The sequence below is a fragment of the Polyodon spathula genome, chromosome 4 (genome assembly GCF_017654505.1).
Source record: "Polyodon spathula isolate WHYD16114869_AA chromosome 4, ASM1765450v1, whole genome shotgun sequence".
Lineage (NCBI taxonomy): Eukaryota > Metazoa > Chordata > Actinopteri > Acipenseriformes > Polyodontidae > Polyodon > Polyodon spathula.
Window position 1 is genome coordinate 29,776,374 of NC_054537.1, and position 22,971 is coordinate 29,799,344.

General features: G+C 35.4%; 1 protein-coding gene across 1 annotated transcript; it reads right to left on the bottom strand.

Annotated features, from left to right (window-relative positions):
* Positions 1 to 1,851: 1,851 nt before the first annotated feature.
* On the bottom strand, positions 1,852 to 22,650 carry nsmaf (neutral sphingomyelinase (N-SMase) activation associated factor). Its single transcript, XM_041247583.1, has 24 exons — positions 22,524 to 22,650; positions 20,399 to 20,488; positions 19,836 to 19,914; positions 19,689 to 19,753; positions 19,573 to 19,609; positions 18,768 to 18,818; positions 17,913 to 17,984; positions 17,591 to 17,638; positions 17,447 to 17,499; positions 16,731 to 16,860; positions 16,491 to 16,562; positions 14,379 to 14,487; positions 13,268 to 13,444; positions 8,051 to 8,130; positions 7,784 to 7,874; positions 7,355 to 7,418; positions 6,586 to 6,637; positions 6,098 to 6,218; positions 4,635 to 4,766; positions 4,044 to 4,086; positions 3,506 to 3,672; positions 2,894 to 3,005; positions 2,185 to 2,243; positions 1,852 to 1,961 (listed from the first exon to the last, which is right to left on the bottom strand). Exons 1-24 carry the CDS (start codon positions 22,559 to 22,561, stop codon positions 1,867 to 1,869), a joined length of 2,037 nt encoding a protein of 678 aa, XP_041103517.1. The 5' UTR covers positions 22,562 to 22,650; the 3' UTR covers positions 1,852 to 1,866.
* Between the last annotated feature and the right edge of the window lie 321 nt (positions 22,651 to 22,971).

Consider the following 22,971-nt stretch of genomic DNA (forward strand, 5'->3'; position numbering starts at 1 on the left):
AAAATCCTTATGGTCCCAGGCACATTCTTTTGTGTGGTGGCATTTTTTTTACATTTGGCCACAATTTGCAATTCTATTTTAAATACTCCGCATTTTAACTGTAACACATCTTCAAATCCCGCAAACAAAGTATTCAGAACAAATCATGATAAATACAAGTCAGGAAGGAGGGGCATTGCCCAGCTGCACTGCGAAAGGTATTTTTATTTATTTATTTATTTTAATGGGGAAGGAGTGGTCAACATGAATTGAGTAACCATTTCCACTGTTTTTCTGGTGTTTATTGGCTATACACAGATTTTTTTGTATCAGGGGTGTTACATCTGTTTTTATTGTTTAAAAAACAAAAATCAGAAGCCCTAGTTATAATATATTGTAGCAGGCGGTAGGAAAGCCCTGCTGTTGAATGCATTTTGTTTATTTTTAGAACGGGGTCTCACAATCCACCCCTGTGTTATTTATGTATTATGATTTATTTTATTTGTTTATTGTGTTTATTTTGTGTGTTTATAAATGACGGCGAACCATGTGTTTTGTTTATTGTTTTGCATTTGTATATATGACGGTGTAGGCGTGCGGTATTGTTTTGGTGTGTTTTATTTAAAAACCTTGTGTGGCTGTCGGCTACCACATTGGTAAACTAGAAGGCAGTCACACATATTAATAAACTCGTGCAGATTATGGCCGAGGGGTTAATAGAATAATTACAAATTAGTTAAACCCCTTGGCCACTGTATTTAAGCCTGCAGCTCTCCCTGCTCTGTGTGGGTGTTCGGAGGAGGAACTGGAGAGCGAGAGGAGAAAGAGATGTTTAAAAACAGCAGATAAAGGATCCGTGAAGGCTACTGCACAGCCGGACCTTAACTTATTATTTGTGTTTGTCATTATTTTTGTTTAATTATTTATTTTCTGTGCTCTGTGAGCAAGTGTTTATTTTTGTTTAAACATTTTATTTATTTTTTGTATTTAAAATAAAAACGGCGCATGCCGCGTCTTTTGTTGACACTGCAGATACCTTTGCTGTTTTGCCCCCCACCGTCAGGAGAAGACCAGACTGACGTCACCGCAACGCATAAAGGGACCGGTGTGGTGTGTATAGGATATATATATTTTTTTAAAAATCTTTTAGTGTATGAATGTGTAATAATGAGGGTACTACTTGTATGTTGACAAAGATAGAAGACCTCGTAGTTCGTTCTACTATCTCGGATTCTTTAACTCTTTCGGTGATAAATATTACTGACACATTAAAAACAAAAAAAAAAAAAAAAAAAATATATATATATATATATATATATATATATATATATATATAGGAGGACAGAGACCAGCCCTGCAGGTGTCTGTCTTTGAGCTCACTGAGCCACCCAGCCACTTCGCACAGCCAGTGAACAAACCTGCTCTGATTGACTCACTCTGCACATCACATGGCTGAGCCTTTACCATGTGAGTCTTTGTAATATATTGTATTGCACACATCTCCAGTAAATGCTAATTTGGTTTACAAGCTTACAAGCTGTACTGCTGAACCTCGTCTTCTTTAATATTAGCATCACAAGGGTATCTATGTATTATAAAAAATAATAGATGGGCCTCTTCAGTGAGTTACAGGAAAACAATTCCATCTCGGGTTTCTGTGACATTTTATAAATTACTCGACCTTCTGCCTCGTAATTTATATGACGTCACAGAAACCCTAGATGAAATTATGTTCCTGTTACTCACTGAAGCCCATCTATTATTCTCTCTCTCTCTCAGCAGTATTCAAACAATTCTCACTAACAGTGTTAGGTTTAAATACAGCAGAATAAGCACAGACATTAATTATTGTATTTGATTAATTGGTTGCGACTGTCCTGAATGGTCTTATAATTTAATAAGCCCTTTACTGACCATATTAGAAAAAGACATGCTTCTCTTCAATGCATTCGATTCTTTGGAAAACATCTTCAGTGTTGAATCTAAAAGGGAAAAATATCAGCAACTATTAGAGTTCTGAGTTCCAGTTAATGCATTATCACACTTTCACAAATTAAATGACAGAAATTATTGAATAGAATCAAATGGCAGAAAATAAAGCCACCTGACAGATAACAATTTGTAACAATTGAAATAGCAAATTGTGAATCAAACAAAGTACAAGAGATACAAAGTACAGTACTGTAAATAAAGTGTCCGACCAACCTTGAGAAGTTGTAAAAACTGAAGAACCATTGCATGTAACAGCCACTCCTGTAACTGCCCTAAGATTATAAAAGTCACAAAAATACCCAGCATTACTGTGTGCCATACATAGGTCTATTTGCACAAATAATTTAGCCCAATGCCCGTCACACTGATTACATTCAACTGCTATAAAACAACACTTTACATTAAGGATGCCCAACATGAAATTCACCAGCAAATGCATTTACTAAATTATTTATTTGATTCCTTATTATGTTTTATTATTGTAAATATGGCTTGCAAAATGTAGGGACAATATCTAAAATGTAGAGTTTGGACACTCAATTTCTGAAGGTTTTGTGGTTATTTCAAGAAACAGCTGGGTCTAGAAAACAAAGAGCAGGGAAGTATCTGAGTCATCACCTCATAAATGACGTGCTTTAAGACACATAACTGCATACAGTTCTGCAGGTCTAACTGATAAGAAAACTCGCAGCACGTAAGCAGAAAGCTCGAACCATGGTTTGTCAATTTCACAACCAGACGTTATTTTTGTGCATTTTGTGTATGGGCCGCATTCCCTCACAATGTCTGTTTCTGAAAAGATATTATCTCAAAACAAAGCTTACTTTTTAGATGTGTTTCCAGGGCTAGGACACACCACCCTGCATTCTACTACTTTATAACAGGTTGAAAGAAGTTAGTTATTGAAAAACTAAAAACTCACTCTTTGTGGATTTTGTTCACGGACACCATTTTTAATTTCCTGATGTTGCTCCATGAAAGTTTTTTGCTTTCTTCTGTCAAATCCTCAAAGGAGGAATCTTGGCTCGTAGAGGCTTCAGAACAATTAAAACAATGACGTTTAAAACAAAGTGACAACTCACGTTACACAACAACGGGGATTTATCATTTTTGAGGTAAATCGTACTTTTGGGACAAAAAAGTTTTTTTCAGTTTTTTAATATTCTTTAAAAATTCCAACAAATATCAAATATTGTTCCAACTTCAACTGTATTAAAAATGTATAATTAATGCAGTAAACAAAATCAAGCATAAATTAAACCTGATACACTATTCAATTACCTTTTAAACACAGTAGAATGTGTTATTTATTTCAGTTGTCATTCATGCATTGGTTTCATTTGGATAGTATATAATTTTATAGTCATTTATAAATTCTGTTATGGGAACAAATAGACGCAGTGTCACGTTTCCCTCTCAATACATCTCAAGCAGCGTTTGTTGGAATATTTTAATGTGTCCCATGAGTAGTGCAAGATATAGACAACTTGCCCTATGTTCAATAGTAACTAGATTTATGTTTAACTTAAATTACCTGGTGATAATTCATTGAAGGAGGCGCTCCGGCTGGGTGTCCTGGACTGGTTTTGAAACTTTGGTGTTATTCTTTGGGGATGAGGCGAGGTAAACAGCTGTGTAGGAGTCTGCCCAAACTCCAAGATCTGGGTCAACATTGCAATTTTCTGATCCGGATCTTCAATACTAGACAGCGTGGTAAGTTTGCCATCAAAGACCATTAGTCTAAACAGTTCTGATACCACGAGACACAACATTTCCGGTTTGAGTGATGTAGTTCTACTGATCTCACTTAACTGATTCATGTTAAATTCTTAAACCTTTAGGATGAAGCTGACTTGCTGATATGATTTTTATGCCTATAGATGCTATATCCTAGCCCTGGAATATGTCAGTATTGTAAGATAACAATATACTGCACACCAAAACAAACCTCTGTCATCTTATCTATTACAATCTACAGCAATCGTTGTAAAGCAGCATGATTGTTCGTCCAGATTGTAGATTGTGATTAGCGTGTAAAGCCGTATATTTAAAGAAAAAAATTAATGGTTTACCTGTCACAGTCTATGCCTCCTTCGTATGTCAAAGGATGAAATACTGAAAAAAAAAGGAAGAGTAGAACAAATTAGTGTTTCTTTCAAAAGCAGATAGCCACAACTGTAAATCATTTGTGATCAACTGCATTTCACAAAAACTGTTAAAAATGAAAGGATTAAATAAATAATTAGCATTCACACAGCAAAAGAGTCTTTTATGACATTTCCCCAAGGTGTCCAGAATGAAATAACAATCAACCATGCAGCAATGTGGTGTGTTTTCCCATTGGGTAGAATTATCTTGCACAATATAATGGAAAGTATAGACCTTTATAAAAGTTTACCATAGTAAAAACATTGTGAAAGCATGGTAAAACATGCGAAAGCTGCAATATTACCATGCAACAATACTGGGGTAAACTGGGCAAATGTTGTAACTATTATTCTGTCTCATAATAAAACAAACAATTAGTAACAAATACATAACAAATGATCTTAATGTACACTCTGTTGTTGCATTCAACAGTCAGTTATCAGCACACTACTACCTTTGAACAAAGTTAAGTGCTAAGCATAAGAAGATAAAAAAAAGCACTTGAACAGCATTACCATTGTGCGCAGCAATGGCTTCACTTCCTTTTTGCTTGAAGCCAAAGATCAAATCGATCCACTCATGAAGATGCTCCGAGACATACTGACTCTCCAAGGCTTCTCGGTTTTTCTGAAGAAAACCCTCTGGACCTAAATAAGCAACATATCGCTATTACATTGTCCAAGGCCCCTAATAGAGCAAGAGCCCAGTAATACTGCTTATTTTATTACATTTTATAATTGAATGGTAAGAGCCAGAAAGAAATTGCTAAATCAGACTAGTTTCTATTGCAGCCATTTCTTAAATTCTTTAAACAAACAAATACAATTCATATCACCCAGTGTTACCCAAGAGGGTTGTAATGACAGTAATTCCTCGCTAATACAGACACCATTATGCCATAAATTCTGATTTGCCCGACACAACTTTTGTCCCCCAATAATATTCAATTAATTGTAACGCTAGGTCATTGTGAATTGCATGATCCAAAGAGACACACTGAAAAAAAGGCTGTTATAACAGCCTCCGACGAAAATAAAGATTTTTAAGTAAGTCTAACATAGCGTTCTCATGCATTGTGCCCGACTAGAACACTAGATTTTTTTGGGGGGGGGGCTTTTATGTGTCGTGTGTCAGAAATTGCAAATACAGTTTACAGCTGTGATTTAACTTTGGCAGCACTGTATCCACTTAAATGCAGGTAAATGCATTGCTACTTGATCCACTTGGTTTTACATGGGAAAAAGCTCCATCTAGTGTAGCAGTTAGAAAGAGACATGCATGTATGGGAAACAGTCAATATTAGTTGAGCAACATTATTCGAGCCATGACAGCTATATCAATAGTGCAAACACGAACAGAAACACACCTACAATTATCCCAAATCTCAACCTATTTCAATAGGTCTGAAATGTGGTAGGCATGTCACTATTCATTGCCATACCTAGAATTCATCAAGTCCAGATCCTTACTCAATGTACCATATCAAGCCTACCAAACATCTTGTGATACAATTCAAATCTAAAAATAGGGTCATTAATGACTAAAAATATGACTACAAAGTTAAAGGTCAGTTCACACAGATTAAGCCTGAAACAGGCAGATACATACTGTAATAATCCTGACCCTGTAACACTCAATCTAAACTGAAAACGTTTGAAAATATTATAAAAATCACAATATTCAGAATGTAAGCTTTTACAATATTGCACGTATTGGACAAACTGGCATGTGTGTAACGCAATGACATTGTGTTGTAGTATGCTGGTTACCTAGACAAGATCATTTAAGTAGGGATAGTCTTATCATAAAAGGGAAAGGCTATATACTACTAAGTACTGTATTTCATTTGTACACATAGCCATTTTTTAAGGACAATGTGGAAGTTTCAATCTAATATGATAAACCATCACTCTCAACAAACGTATTAACTTCATGGCTTGCCTTTGAATCTAACAGAAGCATTCAACAAGATATTTACCATTTGCCCATGGAGGAAGGTGAACATCTTGTACCATCTTCCCTCCTTGTTTCTTCCCTAGGTCCAGTTTCAGGCTGTTTACTATAAAGCTGGGATCACTTCCATAAAACTCTGGAATCAACTGAGAGGATTTGCAATATAAAAATGGTTCAACCAGAATGCATGCAGAATGTACCATTGTTGAAATAATTTTGCCATCTGCTGGACACTGTTAGACTAGCCTGCCATAGCCACATATGCTTAACACTTTCCTTACATGTTTAGAGATTCGTCAGTATTAAAGTAGACACTTATAAAACGTATTTTGAACCGGTGGCTGATGTATAATTTTTAACATTTTATTTTAATTTATACAAGTGGACAACAGTTTGTAAAAAATCAAACCGAAGAGCAAATACTATCTCAGTCGATTAGACTATTTACCCAGGTCGATAACGCAAATGATAATTAATGGTGCATGGACTATATTTAACAATAAGGGTTCCTACCTCTTTGAAATCTGTTGCACCATCTAAACAGTTTTTCCATGTCTCCGCAATGCTACGTAAAAACATAAATACATTGAAATGTTAGTAACTAAATGAGTCTGCAATATAATATAAAAATGGCCAGTGCTATTACATGTGTTACGGTAGGTAGAAGAAAACACAATTTAGACCTGGTGGCTTGTTAATTGAAATCTCTGGCAGATCCAAGTGTTGTTTTTATTTATTTATTTATTTAATAATGTATTGTGTGTAAAATCGTAAAAGGAGCTGAACTAGTTAACCCTAACCAGTACAACACAAGGCACAACACAATATACAGGACCAGAGGACACAGCTGGAAATTAAGATTAGGACTAGAGGAAGGAAACACTTCCTCATACAGAGGGTGGTGAAGGTATGTAATAGCTAACCTCAGTATTTGTTGATGCTGAATCACTGGGATCCAATTTAACAAAGCTTTAGATCAATCAGCTTCTAGGAACCAGACAAGCTTAGATGGGCCAATGGCCTCCTATTGTTCCTATATTTTTTTTTTACGGTCTAACTGAGTACAAGTTATTCTGGTGTTCAAAATTAGCTAAAACAACAGGCATATTGGTGATGTATATAAAAAATAGACAAAATATGTTCAAACTGTAAAAATCAATTCTCATAATATCCATTGCCATTGGAAATATATTCAATTAAATGCAGATCTATATGATCTAAAATGCATACTATTGTGAAATGACATACAAACAAACAATGTACAGCTTTAAATAAAATCTACCTGTTAAACATTCTGTCAGCATGGTCATAGCGTCCGTTCTGTAAACACAGCATATACTCTGGGGCTATGAATAAAAAAAATCAACAGCACGTTAGTTAGTTATTTTCATAACAGAAAATGCTTCTGCAATGATAGTATGCAGAAAACTCTTTCAAATTTCAGAAAGGTAACATTTATTTAAAGTACAAAAAAAAATAAACCAAATTACTGTAGTATTACTTGTGACGAGGAAAATACAGTGCTACAATTTTTTTTTGTGTAGATGAATACACATGTACAATATTTTTGTGTATATGGAAAAATTTGAATAAACATTGAATATTAAAGAACAACTACCCACTTAAGAATATTTTTGTCAAATGCTTGTCAAATTAAGATTTACAGTGTCTATGTATTTTATAATTAGAAAGCTGTGTGACAGAAACATACCAACTCTTACAAGGTAGAACAAAACATATCCTGGAGATGAATAATGGCTTCCGTACATGAATTTGGGGTCTGGCATGTCTCTGTAACGTTCCTATAAAATTCAATAAAAAAAAAAAAAAAAAAATCACAAAAATAATTCATATGTATATATATCAGTGCTTCACTTAATTTACACATAACGAATGGAACAAAACATCGACTTGCCGAATGCAATATATTTTGTGCAAGTACATTATTTTATTTTTTTTAAATAAGGTAACTTCTTACCAACAGCCTTTCTAGCCTTTCTTCATTCAGTGCACCGACTGGTTTTCTCAAGTCCCGAAATGTTTCAGGGTTCATCAAGTCTGTTAACAAAAATAAAACAATCCTGAAAATGACGATTAATAACGTAATAACTGTCCAATCAGAGAGATGGATGCAGTTACTGGGTGGAACATGAATGATTAGCCGATTCATATTTGACAGTGTTTATGACAAGCGAACTAAAGTGTTCGAGAGCGTACTCAGTGGAGTGACTGAAAGTGTAAGTAATGTATGCAAATATATATATATACAGTACTGTGCAAAAGTTTTAGGCAGGTGTGAAAAAATGCTGTAAAGTAAGAATGCTTTCAAAAATAGACATGTTAATAGGTTATATTTTCAATTAACTAAATGCAAAGTGAGTGAACAGAAAAAAAGTCTAAATCAAATCCATATTTGGTGTGACCACCCTTTGCCTTCAAAACAGCATCAATTCTTCTAGGTACACTTGCACAAAGTCAGGGATTTTGTAGGCATATAGTCAGGTGTATGATTAAACAATTATACCAAACAGGTGCTAATGATCATCAATTCAATATGTAGGTTGAAACACAATCATTAACTGAAACAGAAACAGCTGTGTAGGAGGAATAAAACTGGCAAACTCAGCTAACAAGGTGAGGTTGCTGAACAGTTTACTGTCAAAAGTCATACACCAAGGAAAGACTGAGCACAGCAACAAGATACAAGGTAGTTATACTGCATCAGCAAGGTCTCTCCCAGGCAGAAATTTAAAGGCAGACAGGGGCTACCAGATGTGCTGTCCAAGCTCTTTTGAAGAAGCACAAAGAAACGGGCAACGTTGAGGACCGTAGACGCAGTGGTTGGCCAAGGAAACTTACTGCAGCAGATGAAAGACACATCATGCTTACTTCCCTTCGCAATCGGAAGGTGTCTAGCAATGCCATCAGCTCAGAATTGGCAGAAAACAGTGGGACCCTGGTACACCCATCTACTGTCCGGAAAAGTCTGGTCAGAAGTGGCCTTCATGGAAGACTTGCGGCCAAAAAGCCATACCTCCGACGTGGCAACGTCAAGTGACTCAACTATGCATGTAAACATAGGAATTGGGGTGCAGAAAAATGGCAGCAGGTGCTCTGGACTGAAAATACTATAATAAATAATAACTTGAAATATTTGGCTGTAGCACAAGGCAGTTTGTTCGCCAAAGGCTAGACAGCGGTACACGAATGAGTGTCTGCAGGCAACAGTGAAGCATGGTGGAGGTTCCTTGCAAATTTGGGGCTGCATTTCTGCAAATAGAGTTGGGGATTTGGTCAGAACTAATGGTCTCCTCAATGCTGAGAAGTACAGGCAGATATTTATCCATCATACAATACCACCAGGGAGGCATCTGATTGGCCCCAAGTTTATTCTGCAGCATGACAACGACCCCAAACATTCAGCGAAAGTCATTAAGAACTATCTTCAGCGTAAAGAAGAACAAGGAGTCCTGGAAGTGATGGTATGGCCCCCACAGACCTGATCTCAACATCATCGAGTCTGTCTGGGATTACATGAAGAGAGAGAATCAACTGAGGCTGCCTAAATCCACGAAGAACTGTGGTTAGTTCTCCAAGATGTTTGGGCCAACCTACCTGCCGAGTTCCTTCAAAAACTGTGTGCAAGTGTACCTAGAAGAATTGATGCTGTTTTGAAGGCAAAGGGTGGTCACACCAAATATTGATTTGATGTAGATTTTTCTTCTGTTCACTCACTTTGCATTTTGTTAATTGATAAATATAAACTATTAACATGTCTATTTTTGAAAGCATTCTTACTTTACAGCATTTTTTCACACCTGCCTAAAACTTTTGCACAGTACTATATATATATATATATATATATATATATATATATATATATATATATATTTGTTTAAAACACATTAGTCTTATAGACTTCCTAAAATTCACATAAATCAAACTCGACAATGTAAATAAATACAACCTTCACAAATTCACAATTCACAATGGACTGAATTCTAAGTTGCAGTGAGAAAGTCAGACAGACAGTTTTAGAGCAAAAAAAAACTTTAATAACCATGTGCAATGTACTCCAAAAACATTACTTTATTAAGTGATTCATAAAACATGTATGAACTACAGACCTGGGCTCATAGTGGGGGAACTAATGGCCCCTCACGAAGAACTATAGTTACCTCTATGTTCTCTAGGTTACCTCTATAGTTCTTCCCTATACCTCCTCTCCATTCCATACATACTAAAACACTGCAAAACAGATTTCATCAGACAAATGTCAGCAAATGTGTATGTAATGAACTGCATTTGCGCTGGTAATCATCTGTCAAATGCAGACTGCAGCAAATAGTTGGAAGGAATAAATTTTCAGTGATAAGAAAGAACACGCTTAGATCAGCTCAAATATCAACTCTGTGAACATTAGGGGTCTTCTCACGATCAACAACAACAGAAATTCTGAAATTGTTTCTCAAACAAAAACTTTGTCCTTTATTTGGTATAGGCTGTTGTTACAGCCTCAAGGTCATGCACTGTCGTGAGTAGCAACGCCAGCTGCTACCTTCCTCTTACCAAATCAAAAGCCTAAAAAGGGAATGAAACTCTCATAGTTAAAGTGAACAGACTCTCAGGACAGAACACAAACATTACAAATCAGAATGAACTACCCCCTAGATACCCATAATCTGGCCTCTCATTCAGATTCACAGAATGACTAACTAGAAAAACCTGGATTAACTGTTATTCTGAGTGAGGATGCTTTAACCTTCCCATCTAAAGCATCGCACAGCACTGAGCCCTGGTTGGCCTGCACAATCTGAATCAGCCTTCTGGAGAGTCAGGTGCCCAAGAATTTGAAATCCTAATGGTCTGGAGTCTATATCAGATAAAACCAGTAATTAAATAATCACTGAGCTGTATTCAAATGCTTTTAAAATGAGTTTTCCAGTACAGAGGAACTGTTTTAAGAAGCCACAGATTACCAAACCAGACATTACCAATGGCCACAGTGTTTCTCCAGAGTGCACAGATGTAATGCAAGCACATTGAAGAGAAGTGCATCACTAGACTACTCATACTTACCACCCTACCAAATTCACTGTACATTTTCGTAAATTTCACGGTCATAACATTTTAAAAATCTTAAATTTCACGGTTTCAGCTATTTAAATCTTAAATTTCACAGTGGTGTAATAAAGTATGAACATGTAGTTAAAAACAGCAAAATATAAGCATTTAAAGTCCTGTAGTTAACAAAAGCATGTGAGTAACAAAGCAGAAAAGCTAAAAGAAAATGAAACTGAAATCCAGAGGATCGCTCTGTGACTGTTGCATTTCTGTTATTGTTGTTATTAAAAAAAAAAAAACGGTTCTGGTTTTAACCCTTTTAGTAGTGAGTTCTAAAATGCACTGCCAGTCCTACAGGAGTGAGGTTTTTTTGTTTTGTTTTTCTGTCTATTGAATGCGCTTGATTATGTTATTGATTATTGTACAAACCAGCTGAAAGCTATGTTTGTAATGAATACTGACAAAATACTGACAAATCATCTTTACCGTAAATAAATAAAACCAATAAATATGTATTTTTTATTTAGTCATAAGGAAAGGTTTTGACTAAAAAATAACATGCAGGCAATAAACAATGGGGTGGAACAACCACAACAACTCATCCTAACAAAAAAAGAGAGAGAGACATGATTAAATCATATCTGGGTAACAGGATGTGGGGGCGGAGGGAGTGACAGTGTCTTCGCTGTCACTTGATGTTGATAGTAAATATTCTTTGTTTATGTCCTCACTGACACACTTGCCGTGGAAGAATTGTATGTATTTGAATTTAAGTCGGAATCTGAATTCAGTATTATTACTAATACTTCTTTCTTACTGAGCGATTTTTGCTGGTTTACAAACACTGTTGACATTTTTGTGACTGGGATAATTATATGTAATTCAGTCAATATCTGGCAGAGGGTGCAAGAGACCATTAAAAAGTGTTACTGAAACCTTGTGTTACAATATCATGTGATCAGGGTTTTTTGTAGTCTCAGTAATTCAAGTTTAAAGTTGCAGAACATACCGGTACGTTCGTACTACTCAAAGGGTTAAACGTCATTATATGCCACAGTAACTCCAAAACTACTCTGAAATGCTGTTTTTCTTCATTCCGTTTCTGCGGTGTGTAAATACCTGTCCGTATTTAGACACAGCTCTCTCTGCATCCACAGAGTTTGTTGGAACTGACAGACAGCGCCAAGTTAGGGATGGGTCTGTAGCTGGACAATACATCCAGAGGCTAAAAAATATAAATGTGAAGTCTCTGAAATTACTAACATATTTATTTTATAATTTTTTTTGTCCTGCGGTGCTTTTAATGCATTTTTCTTCTCATACTACTAATTGGTATATATTTGGCTTCCAAATTATTTTACATGATCCACTGCATTAATGATTGCAGCACTTTCTGATTTATTGTGGATGGTCATTTTAAAATGTAGGTCTAATTGACTCGCCTGATGGTACTACCAGTTGAGAGCTATAGGTCATACTAAACGCACCCCAGATGCCTGTGTCTACCAATCATTGAATAGAGCCCAGTTACTGGCTGTTGTCAAATGTCAATCAATAAATCCTGTCCAGTTTATGATGAGCTTTGTGCAGTGAAAAAGTACATAAAAAAGACCAGATTTCACGGTGCAGAATGAATTTCACCATCTGTGAAATCAGGCCCTAATCATACTCATAATAGTTTCAGTTCCTTATCTCATGACATTTCCTTCCTTCATTAATGCATTAGTAATCAGCTGAACTTGGCAAGCAAAGACAAACAATAATTTAATAAGAATTTACCATAAATAAGTTGTTTGCTGTTTAACCCACGTAGGTAATTTAATTCTGGCAGTGAAGCATCTAAGGGTCTGAATGAACCACATACTCTCTTTGGTATCTTTAGTCAGTGTGGACAAAAAACATGTACTTGACAGTCACTTAAATGATATTCTCAACATTTGTTCTTCAGTAAACTTTACTACTTCTACAAGTTCTGCAAGTTCTGTCTAGTTACTCAAATAAAATACACCACAACTGATCATAAAAGGCTAGCTGTCTCATAATGTACACGACAACCCACACCCTCAATGAAATCACATATAGTTTGGTGTATAATATTATTAGTAGTCGTAGTAGTATGTTGTTTACTTACCCAATTCTGCACTGCTATAATCAGCTATTACCCAGGGAAAGACAGGATATTGTGAAAGGTCATTGCAGCTCCTGTCTGCCAGATTATTAAGGTGAAGGAGGTACTGGTAGTTGGTTATATGCCCCCTCTGCCACTGCAGCATGTAGCTGTCAGCAGTGTGCTCAGCCATGTGGTTTTCTGTTAAGGATAAAGCATTTTAAATACAGGGAAAACAAGTAATATGTGTGACTTTCTATATTTATTTTGGCTACATGCAAGCTAAACAGTCTTGCAGGTGTAATCACTCTGCCAGCATTTATATGTATATGCCCTGGAGCTCTGGCAGAGTAAGTCAAGCTAAGCGCTGTAACGTAACTGTTGCCTAACCTCAGCTGCTCTGCACTGAGGCGTTATGCATCAATTTCCAACTTAACTTATTTTATTTCTATAGCTTATATGAAAATGAAAATATTTGAAAGTAAATGAATGGGGTCTAACATGGGCATAACAATACTGTGGCGATGGTAAGCAGGTTCAAATGTAGTATTTTGCTACAATAAAACTGAATTATTCAATAAAACTGAATTATTCAAAAGATTAAACTGAGAGGGCACATCTTTTCACATGTCCATATGGTTGGTCTCAGTAAATGCGAAAAATAAGTTGAGCTGCATTGAAAATACAATGTCTAGTGCACATAACAATGTAAGTTTCTGAAACTTAAGCTTGCTGTTCATATTTGTTAGCCAGTCTGCTGTTTTGAGGGGTTACAATAGCGGTGTGCATTTTTTTTGTTATCATTCCTAGACCTGTATACAGGTTAGCAGTTTTGAAAGAGGTAATAGATTAAAGAATGCCTGTAAATAAATGAATGGCATCATAGAAATACTTCACGTCGATGCTAAAATTGTATTTGGCTAGCAGATGCTTCTTGGAATTTTGGTCAACTCTGAGCCCTGTACAGAAGTAAGACACGGCTGCTTCGAGATACCAAATCATTTGCAATTAGTGACCTGAAGCCCAGGAAGGGATTATACTTATAAGTTGCACTTGTAAAATATAGGTTTATCCCTGGATAAAGTATAAAAAAACAAGCAAATAACAACAATATGTATATATAATTAACACTGACCTAAAAATGTTGCGATGTAATAATACAGCTCGTCTCTATCTTTGGAGTTGTACAATTTCAAGTACACATCAGAACACAAGTCGTTTTCCGTGCAAAAGACTTCAAGGCCCTGGGAAACAGAGTAAGCAGTTTACCAGTAATTACATCAACGATTTGTAAGAGCTACAGCACTCATGAGGTCAAACAGGACAAGAAAGATGACAAACAATCTCATGTTCCATTACTTGTGTTTATGCATTTGTCTTTGAGATCCATATTCAAATCTAGATCAAGTTAATCGGGACCATAACTACTACTACAGAATGCACATTCAAAAATAGGTTTGTTATACCACACCTTGAAAATCAAGTGAAGCAAGCTATTTCACTCAATGTTTTTCCTTCTTTATGCAAGTCAAAGTTGTTATACTAGTAGAAAACACTAGTGGAGGCTTTGAGGAAATTGTTGATGCTCATAACTGGGGGTCTACTTAAACTGTGGTAAATTTACGTATTTTTCACGGGTAGGTTGCAGAATAAAATTTGGATTTCGCTGACATTTCGCGGACCTGTTTAAACATTATATAAACCTAAGTATAAAGCCTAAAAATAGTGGTACTTGCTTCCTTACTAAACAGAGTGCTGTCATTTGTTAAAGGCACGCATGCAGCACCCCCTGCAGTTGAGTTGCCCATACATTAAGACTGCACGATCTGCAGCCACTGAATTGGTTGGAAGTTAAGGCAAAGTTTTGCCAAATTATACAGATGTGGAAATCGATTAGAAACAAAACTCGGTTACCCAAGGGCATCTGGCATACTTTAATAAAGGCAATGTATGCAGCACGTTCATTGTCATGTTATTTGTCCCACCCAAAATTTTATTTTATTATTACCGAGTCAAAACAAAGGAAAAGTGGAATTCAGGAATAAAATTCCAACTGCGAAAAAGAAAGCAGCAGGTTGAAGCGAGGTGGCTGTGCTAGATCGTGTAGTAGTGATTTGACAGGAATACTTTTTGTCTGGGCTAACTTTCCAGTTTGGTTTCTGAAAGGTGTTTATTTTACGTTCTGTTCAGCACCCTCTGTAGTAGTCTTTTGTTTAATGTGTGATTCTGAAGCTAAATAGCAATCGATCGTATTTTCTCCAGACACATTAAGATATGCAAAACAATGACCTCAATCTGCCTGTACAGTTTCTTTGGAAAATATCTTGAAACGATCATCAGCCGAAATATACTTTTTTTTTGTTGTCATTTATAATATTTTACCTCCAATGCTGAAAACTAGATTTTAGCAACCTAAATGCAGCACCAACTTTGTCCCACCCCCAACCTCACATTACAGGTCACAGAAAAGCAGTAAAGACGCACTGATAGGCTGATTAAAATGTTGTTGTCATCTGAATAGTAAACAAGAACATTACCCGCTTTGGAGAAATTTTTTTGTAAATGTTATTTGTGCATTTTTTTGGTTTGTTTGTTTTTTTGCTTGAGTGCAATGCACACAGGATGGTGAAGGAATAAAGAATGGCTACCTACAGAAGTAAGTTACATAGTTTGGTTGCTTGCGTTGTGCAATAGTTCATTTAAACATTTTTTTTTTTCCTCTCCATACTTGTTTGTATGCATTGGACCCTAAAAGAAGTGAATTTCGTGGTGACCCCTCATTTCACAATTTCCGCGATTTAGGTAGACCCCTACTCATAATGCATCAGACTAGAAAAATGCAACTAAAAACGTTTTTGTATATATAGATATATATATTATAATATATATTATATATATATATATTATATATATATATCATATATATATATATAGCCACACACACACACACACACACACACACACACACACACACACGTACATACATATACATGGATGAAAGCTATATTTGCATCCTGAGTCATTGAAAAAAGACATAATACCACTGTAATGTCGTCAAAAAGTTCAAATACTTGAGCTCTGACTCATTTGACTCCGAGACCATCACTTTCAATTCAAACACAAAATGCCTCGTTTTCAATCACTCGACAACACCCTCAGTACAGAAATGTTCATACACATACACACACACACTGCATTTCTATGAGTTTAAAGGATAGCGTTTGAATTTTTTGCCTTAAGTACTCACCAATGGCCTTAGACCATGCCTTCTTTTATAGATGCGTCTTATACTGCGTAACCTGATTTGCACAACCGGCTCCTAAAATAAAAAATGCGACAACTGTATCTGTTTATTATCAAGCATGCAACAACAAAAGAATACAAACTATATTCTGACTGATGCATATTTACCTGAATATTAAAGTGTATAAGCTAGCTAGTTCTTATCATCATGATAACTACGGTACGTTCTAGTAAAGTTACTTACAGGATACCCACTGAGTGGCTGGAAATACAGGTTCTGGTCAGTGATGCACACATGTCCTGGGTTGGTAACTAAGGGTGTCACCATTTCAGCTTCACATTCCATGTGAGGTTTTTCAGAAACACACTGAAAGCTGGAGAAAATATAAGAAAGACAAATATATCTGCTTTCTTTCAGGAACCCTTTCAAAGCTAGATTTCTTTTGACACTGTGCTTCCTAACCATGCTTTTCTATTGCAGACTATTTTGTTCATTTCAATGGTTAGTCACTTTTTTCTTCCTTCTGTCAAAACCATTTTTAAATCCAACCAAGGACTAAGCTCTGCAGTATTATCATGGAACAGGATAAAACTTCACTCATAAAGATATGCTGAGTTACTTTTTCATTGATTGATTCAATTGAAAACACAGCTTTCAAATAAGGGCTTCACTGGAACTTTGATTGAAAAGCAGTTTTGAATTGTATTAAATCCCTGTCATATTAGAATACACAGGATGCTGGATAGTCCTTAAATGTGTGTTGCATATCACTTAGTGCAGTGACCAGTATGTTTCTTTAAAGAAAACAACATATGAACTCTTTATTTGGGTTCTGTATTATACATCAATCAAACAGTGTATGTTACTTATGGTTATCAGGCATTTTCGGCATACTGCTATTTGAAAAGCTATTAAGAACACAGCTATTTCTTTAAGATGATTAACAACTTGAAGCATACCTGTTTTTATCAAAAGATGTTCTAGCCAAACGAGACTGCAAATTGGCTTCAATCTATATTGAATGAAACAGAGAAAACTACTACGCAAGCAATTACATTAAACAGCTGTATAAATCTTTCTTTATGTAAAGAATTAAAAGTTACCATGGCAGTTTGATCCCCCAGCTTATCAAGACAAGATGCTCTGTACAGCTAAAAAGCAGAAGTGGTTCTGTTGTTAATTAGAGTACAATTTCACTTGCCTATACAGAAAGAATACGTGTAACCTGTGAAAGAGATCTGTAAATGCGACAAGGTTACTAAAACATCACAACAGCTGTATATGCATTAAAACCCCAAAACAGCCATTAGTCCTGGCAATGTAACTCCTCAAAGAATCAATTAAGAGAAATTATGGGAATTCACAGGTCTGTACTAATGTAGTCAAAGTGCTGTTCTTTTTTTCATCAAACAGAATAATGCATACCTGCAGTAAAGTTTGAACAACATCTTCTGTTTTTTCAGAAGCCTCCAGTTGAAAGAAAAACTCATGTTCCCCCTAAATTGACATAAATAATTAAAAATGTTGCCTTAAAACAAGGTTAACTCTGTTACATGTTTTTGCTAGAGGCCATGTCTTTTAAAAAAAAAAAAAAAAAAAAAGGCAAATGCTCCCACAAAATCTTATATTGTCCAGAATATCAAGTCAAAATAAAGACAGATAAGAGAAAAATTGAAAAAATGATTACAAAAATCATATCAAATGGACATTTTTAAAGAATCTGTTAAAATGGCATTTGCTGCTACAGTAATCACCTTAAATGACACAACAGAGAGATATAAAACAGGGATTTAAAGCTGCCTGCATGCTCAGCAGTTTACAGTCATCTGAAACACATGATGCAAGTCATCCGTCACTACTTGTAATTATGTACTGTTTTTAAAGCAGAACAGAGAACGGTTATTCTAGCTTGTTCAATAACTGACAGAAAACCTGTAAGGTTTTAAATTCCCAGCATTGAATTACTGTAAAAGAACCTGCTGAGAAATTCTCTCAACCCCTGAATGTACCTGAATGGCAGCCAATCATAAGTGTAAAAACACACCAAAGCTAGCCTATCCCCTGTACAGGGAGGAATACATTAGTTACTGTGTGTTTCCAGTCTAACCCACTACAGCGACAAAATAGACCAGATAACCTGTTATAAAATTATTATACTTGTGTCTTTGTGAATGTGTAACCAGCAGATTTATTTCCCATTTAACTATCAGGAGTTGCTATGACACGTGGAGTAATCATATATTATTTACAAATTGAACGACAAAAAAAGATAGAACTTACTCTTAGAATTTTATGTGGAGCCACAATATTGTTTTCTTTGATATAACAAACCTATAACAAAAAATAGTTTTAAATTTCTGAAACCAGCACTCAATACTATAAATAAAACCTGTCTGACACAAATATCTATATAATGTAATTCAGGCTGTCACTATGTAAATAATTCACAATCAGTTTGAGCAGTTAAGCAAATAAACAGCAGCTATAAAAGCTCACTGAATCCACCCAACAAACGCTGCAGACTCACTTTTTAAAACGTCTGAGCTCATCATGATTCATAAGAATGTGTTCTCTATTAAAGACCGATACAAGATGCATATCACCTTCTACACCTGTGCAAGCTTACCTGCTGACCACTGTACTATAATGAGCTAGTACAGCTAACTGCTGCTAGCAAGATGCAATAATTCTGATTTTTTTTTTTTTTTTCATTACAGGGAAACTGGTACAAGTCTTGAAGGAGAGACTAATAAAGAAATCTGTCAATATCTTACCTTTAGTCTCACATTGACGATGCAGCCCTTGTGGGTAACTTAAAGCATTATGTGGTGGTCTTTATGGTTTTTTTTTTTTTTTTTTTTTTTTTTTTTTTTTTTTTTTTTAAATAAGTTTCAAGGATGTAATGAAAAATCTAAAAACACAAATTGCCAAATGAATTTATACACATATTTATTCTACCTTAATAGTATAGAAAGTGGACAATAGAAACTTTTTTTTTTTTTTTTTGTCATAGCAGTGATGTGTTTAGATCCCCTTTGTTTACATCTGTATACCCCAAAATGTGTTTTAATTATGCATGTCTTACCTGTCGACATACTACAGTGAATTCATCTTCTTTTTTTCTAAAAGACAAGAAAGTGAGAACTGAAGAGGGCTTTTTTAAATGATGCCAGATGAAATAAAAGTTTACATGTTACCTACTTAATAAAAGGATTCTGTTCCTTCTCGTCTAGTTCTTCAATTTTGATACAGTCCCTCAATGGAATCTTAAAAACAACAACATCACAAGAATAAATAAAAGGAAATATATTTTTAAAAAATAAATAAAGAATTGCATTTCACACGCACCTTCATGATAGGTTCTGCTATTGGTTCTGGCTCAAAAATAAGTGATTTAGAACAGATCTTTAGGGATCCTCTGACTTTGCTGAAAAAAATAATAATACAAATAAGCTCCTTCCTTCATACCACTACTGCAACATGGCAAGTGTTTCTTGTAAAACTGTTTGACTAATAGTTTAACATATTACTATGAAGTCTGTACTGAAGTCCCAGTACAACCATGCAACAAGCAAACACTTCAGTACCATAACTTTGTACATTTTAAGCTCCTCTGCAAAACAAGGAGATGCCCCCTGAATATCATACAGACTTCAGAATGCAGCTTGGCTCAGTGTGTATGTATGCAACAGAGACTCTACGCTGTTCAGGAGCACAGGAAGGAAGAATAGCATGTACAAATTGCTGACCATCAGTCAGACATGTGATGAAGTCAGCATCATTCATCTGTTTATTATAATTACATCATCAGGAGCAAAACTATTAACTGTAATGTCCAGATGAAGTTACAGACTAAAACCCACAGAAATGTCATCTCGGATGACTGCTGTTTACATTTTAATTTACAGTACCTTTTCTCTGCTGCAGTATTGTGGATCACCCGATAGGCTGTGTGCTGCTCAAAATAATACTCCTCGAGGTCAAGTAGTAACAGAGAAAACCTGCATAAAAAGTAAATACATTTTTATGATAGACACCCAAAAGGGAAAAATCAAACCTTTACTCATTGCAGTCATTATTTCTTTATACCACACAAGCCCCAAAATGCTGATACCTGTGCAAAAACACAATGCCACCGTCTAAAGGAGTTACAGCACATGCAGCAGAAACAACTTATCTTTATTTATTTGTGTGTATCAAATCGCATGTATGCCCTGCTTCCTGAAAAAGAGAAATCCTCATTGCAGTCAAACTACAGCACTAGAAAATCAGGTTTGAATTAGGGTTAACTACTTTGAGTATGTGTTTCACTGCACTGTGAAGACTGGTTACTGTTTTAAAAAGTGGTAAAAAGCACTGACCTGAATTTGAACCTATGTTCCAATCACATGAACAGTAAATATGTGTTTTGCCTGGCAGTGCTGAAAATCCTGTTGATTTTAGTCACAACGTACAATGTAAACTGCCTTTATGTTATTATTATTATTATTATTATTATTTATTATTATTATTATTATTATTTGTACATAGTAGTTAAGTACACTTTGCTTGCTCAGCAAAATTTGCTTACTTTTGTATTGACATGTTTTGGGCCTATGGCAAGCCAAATTATCATTTAGATATCTCTAAATCATTTTCATGTATCTCAAAATATTCGAAGATATCTTCAAATATTTAACAATATTTCTAAAACATTTCCAGATATCTCTAAATATTTGAAGATATCTCCAAATCATTTTAAGATACCTAAAATACATTTAGAAATACCCATGCATGCCAACAGTCCCTACAAGGTCGGGACAGTTTCGATTTCATAACAAATGTCCCGCGTCCCGATGCATAGGAAGAAAGTCCCAATATTTAGACATAGAAAAAAAAGTAATTTATTCTGCACAGTACAGTTAGTGGCACATCTGCTGATCATTAACTTACCGGTACACAAAGGTAAGAACGCTTCATTGTGTCTATTTTTACTGTTATGGCCACGGGACAGCGTCGCGCTGAACAGTTTCCAAATGTTGGCAAATAAGAATATGAAAATTATTTTCAGGTATCTTTAAATGGAATATATAAAATGAATTTTAGATATATTTAAATCTTAATGAAATTAAGATATCTTCAAAATAGTATATATCTTAAAATGCAATTTGAGATATACTAAATGGGCGTTTGGCTTGCCACATGTCATAAGGTCCAGCCAGCCATGGGCTCTTTATATGCATCCTGTCTGAGCATATTCCAACTAAATTAATACGCATCATGCACACATTTTATAAATAAATGTAAGGTATGAGAAAGCTGTCGACAGAGTTTGGACATAACAAAAAGCCAGGGAAAATAAATGCCGCATATTATTACGAAAATGTAAGTAATGTAACAAGACGATGCATATTATTTCCCTATCCCTGTGAGAAAGATCGATATTGACAGATATGAATTCTGTGCTGGATCGTAATGATCTAAAATTCGCCATATTCATGGTCTGCTGGAATTTCTATAACAGGCATTGTGATGAAACGCCACCGGAATTTGATACTGCAATGCAAGGACACTGTTTTTATTTATTTATTCCATCACGGATATACTGAACTGTATATCTGGTGAAATACTTGTTTACTAGTCTAAAAAACAATATATACAAAGGTCACTTCCACAACAAATTGGTTTCTCCCCTTTTTGTTTTACTATTGGTATGCATTATGATAGGACATCTGCACTGCCAGCCATAATATGAAGGTATGTGGGTAAATGCAGCTAACGCAGAAAAGAATGAAAACACGGGATAGATAAGTCGGCTCTATAAGTCGTAAAGGTGTCATTGTTAGACCCCTGTGTGGCCTACATTACACTGAATCCAGGAGGCTGAGTTGACATCAGTCTGAACTGAAAGCACCCAGACTCAGGAAGTACTGTGAAGACGTATCCGCTGGTTCTCGTAAGGAGATTAACTTATTTAGCTACTGTGAAGTGATTTTGAATAGGTTATCAATATGACAATTCCGAGAGAGAAAATATGTAACATAAACAAAAACAAACCTTTCCTTGGATCGTTCTTTCTTCTTTATAAAAGCCATTGCATACAACGCGTTGCATTGAGGTACGTGCACGATGTGCAATGTAAACAAGGAAATAATAGGCAGTGTGTGAGACACAGGCAGGGCAGCAAACTGCAAATAAAAAGATTACGTAACAGGTCTCACTCTGTATAAATATGGAGTCTCTTATTTTTTTATATACAGTAACAACACACAGTTCCAGTAATTTAAAACTCTAGGTACCGTGCTGTTTTAACAAAAATGTGAAATTGTTCTAGTAAATACAAAGAATTGTAAGTACTTAACACGATACAAAGAATACCCATATGGTAGCCGGGGAATACCTTGCCCACACACTGTGTAATATATATATATATATATATATATATATATATATATATATATATATATATATGACATACAATATATTGTCATTTTAGTCTTAAGTT

Bases quoted from the DNA above. Each gene is read 5' to 3' on its own strand.
- nsmaf (XM_041247583.1), bottom strand. From the start codon at position 22,561: ATGGCTTTTATAAAGAAGAAAGAACGATCCAAGGAAAG. The intron at 19,754-19,835 runs GTGCGTGTGAAA...GTTGTTTTTAAG, and splicing joins TAGCAGAACCTATCATGAAG to ATTCCATTGAGGGACTGTAT. The intron at 8,131-13,267 runs GTAAGTAAACAA...TTTTGTTAACAG, and splicing joins TTATAGCAGTGCAGAATTGG to ACTTGATGAACCCTGAAACA.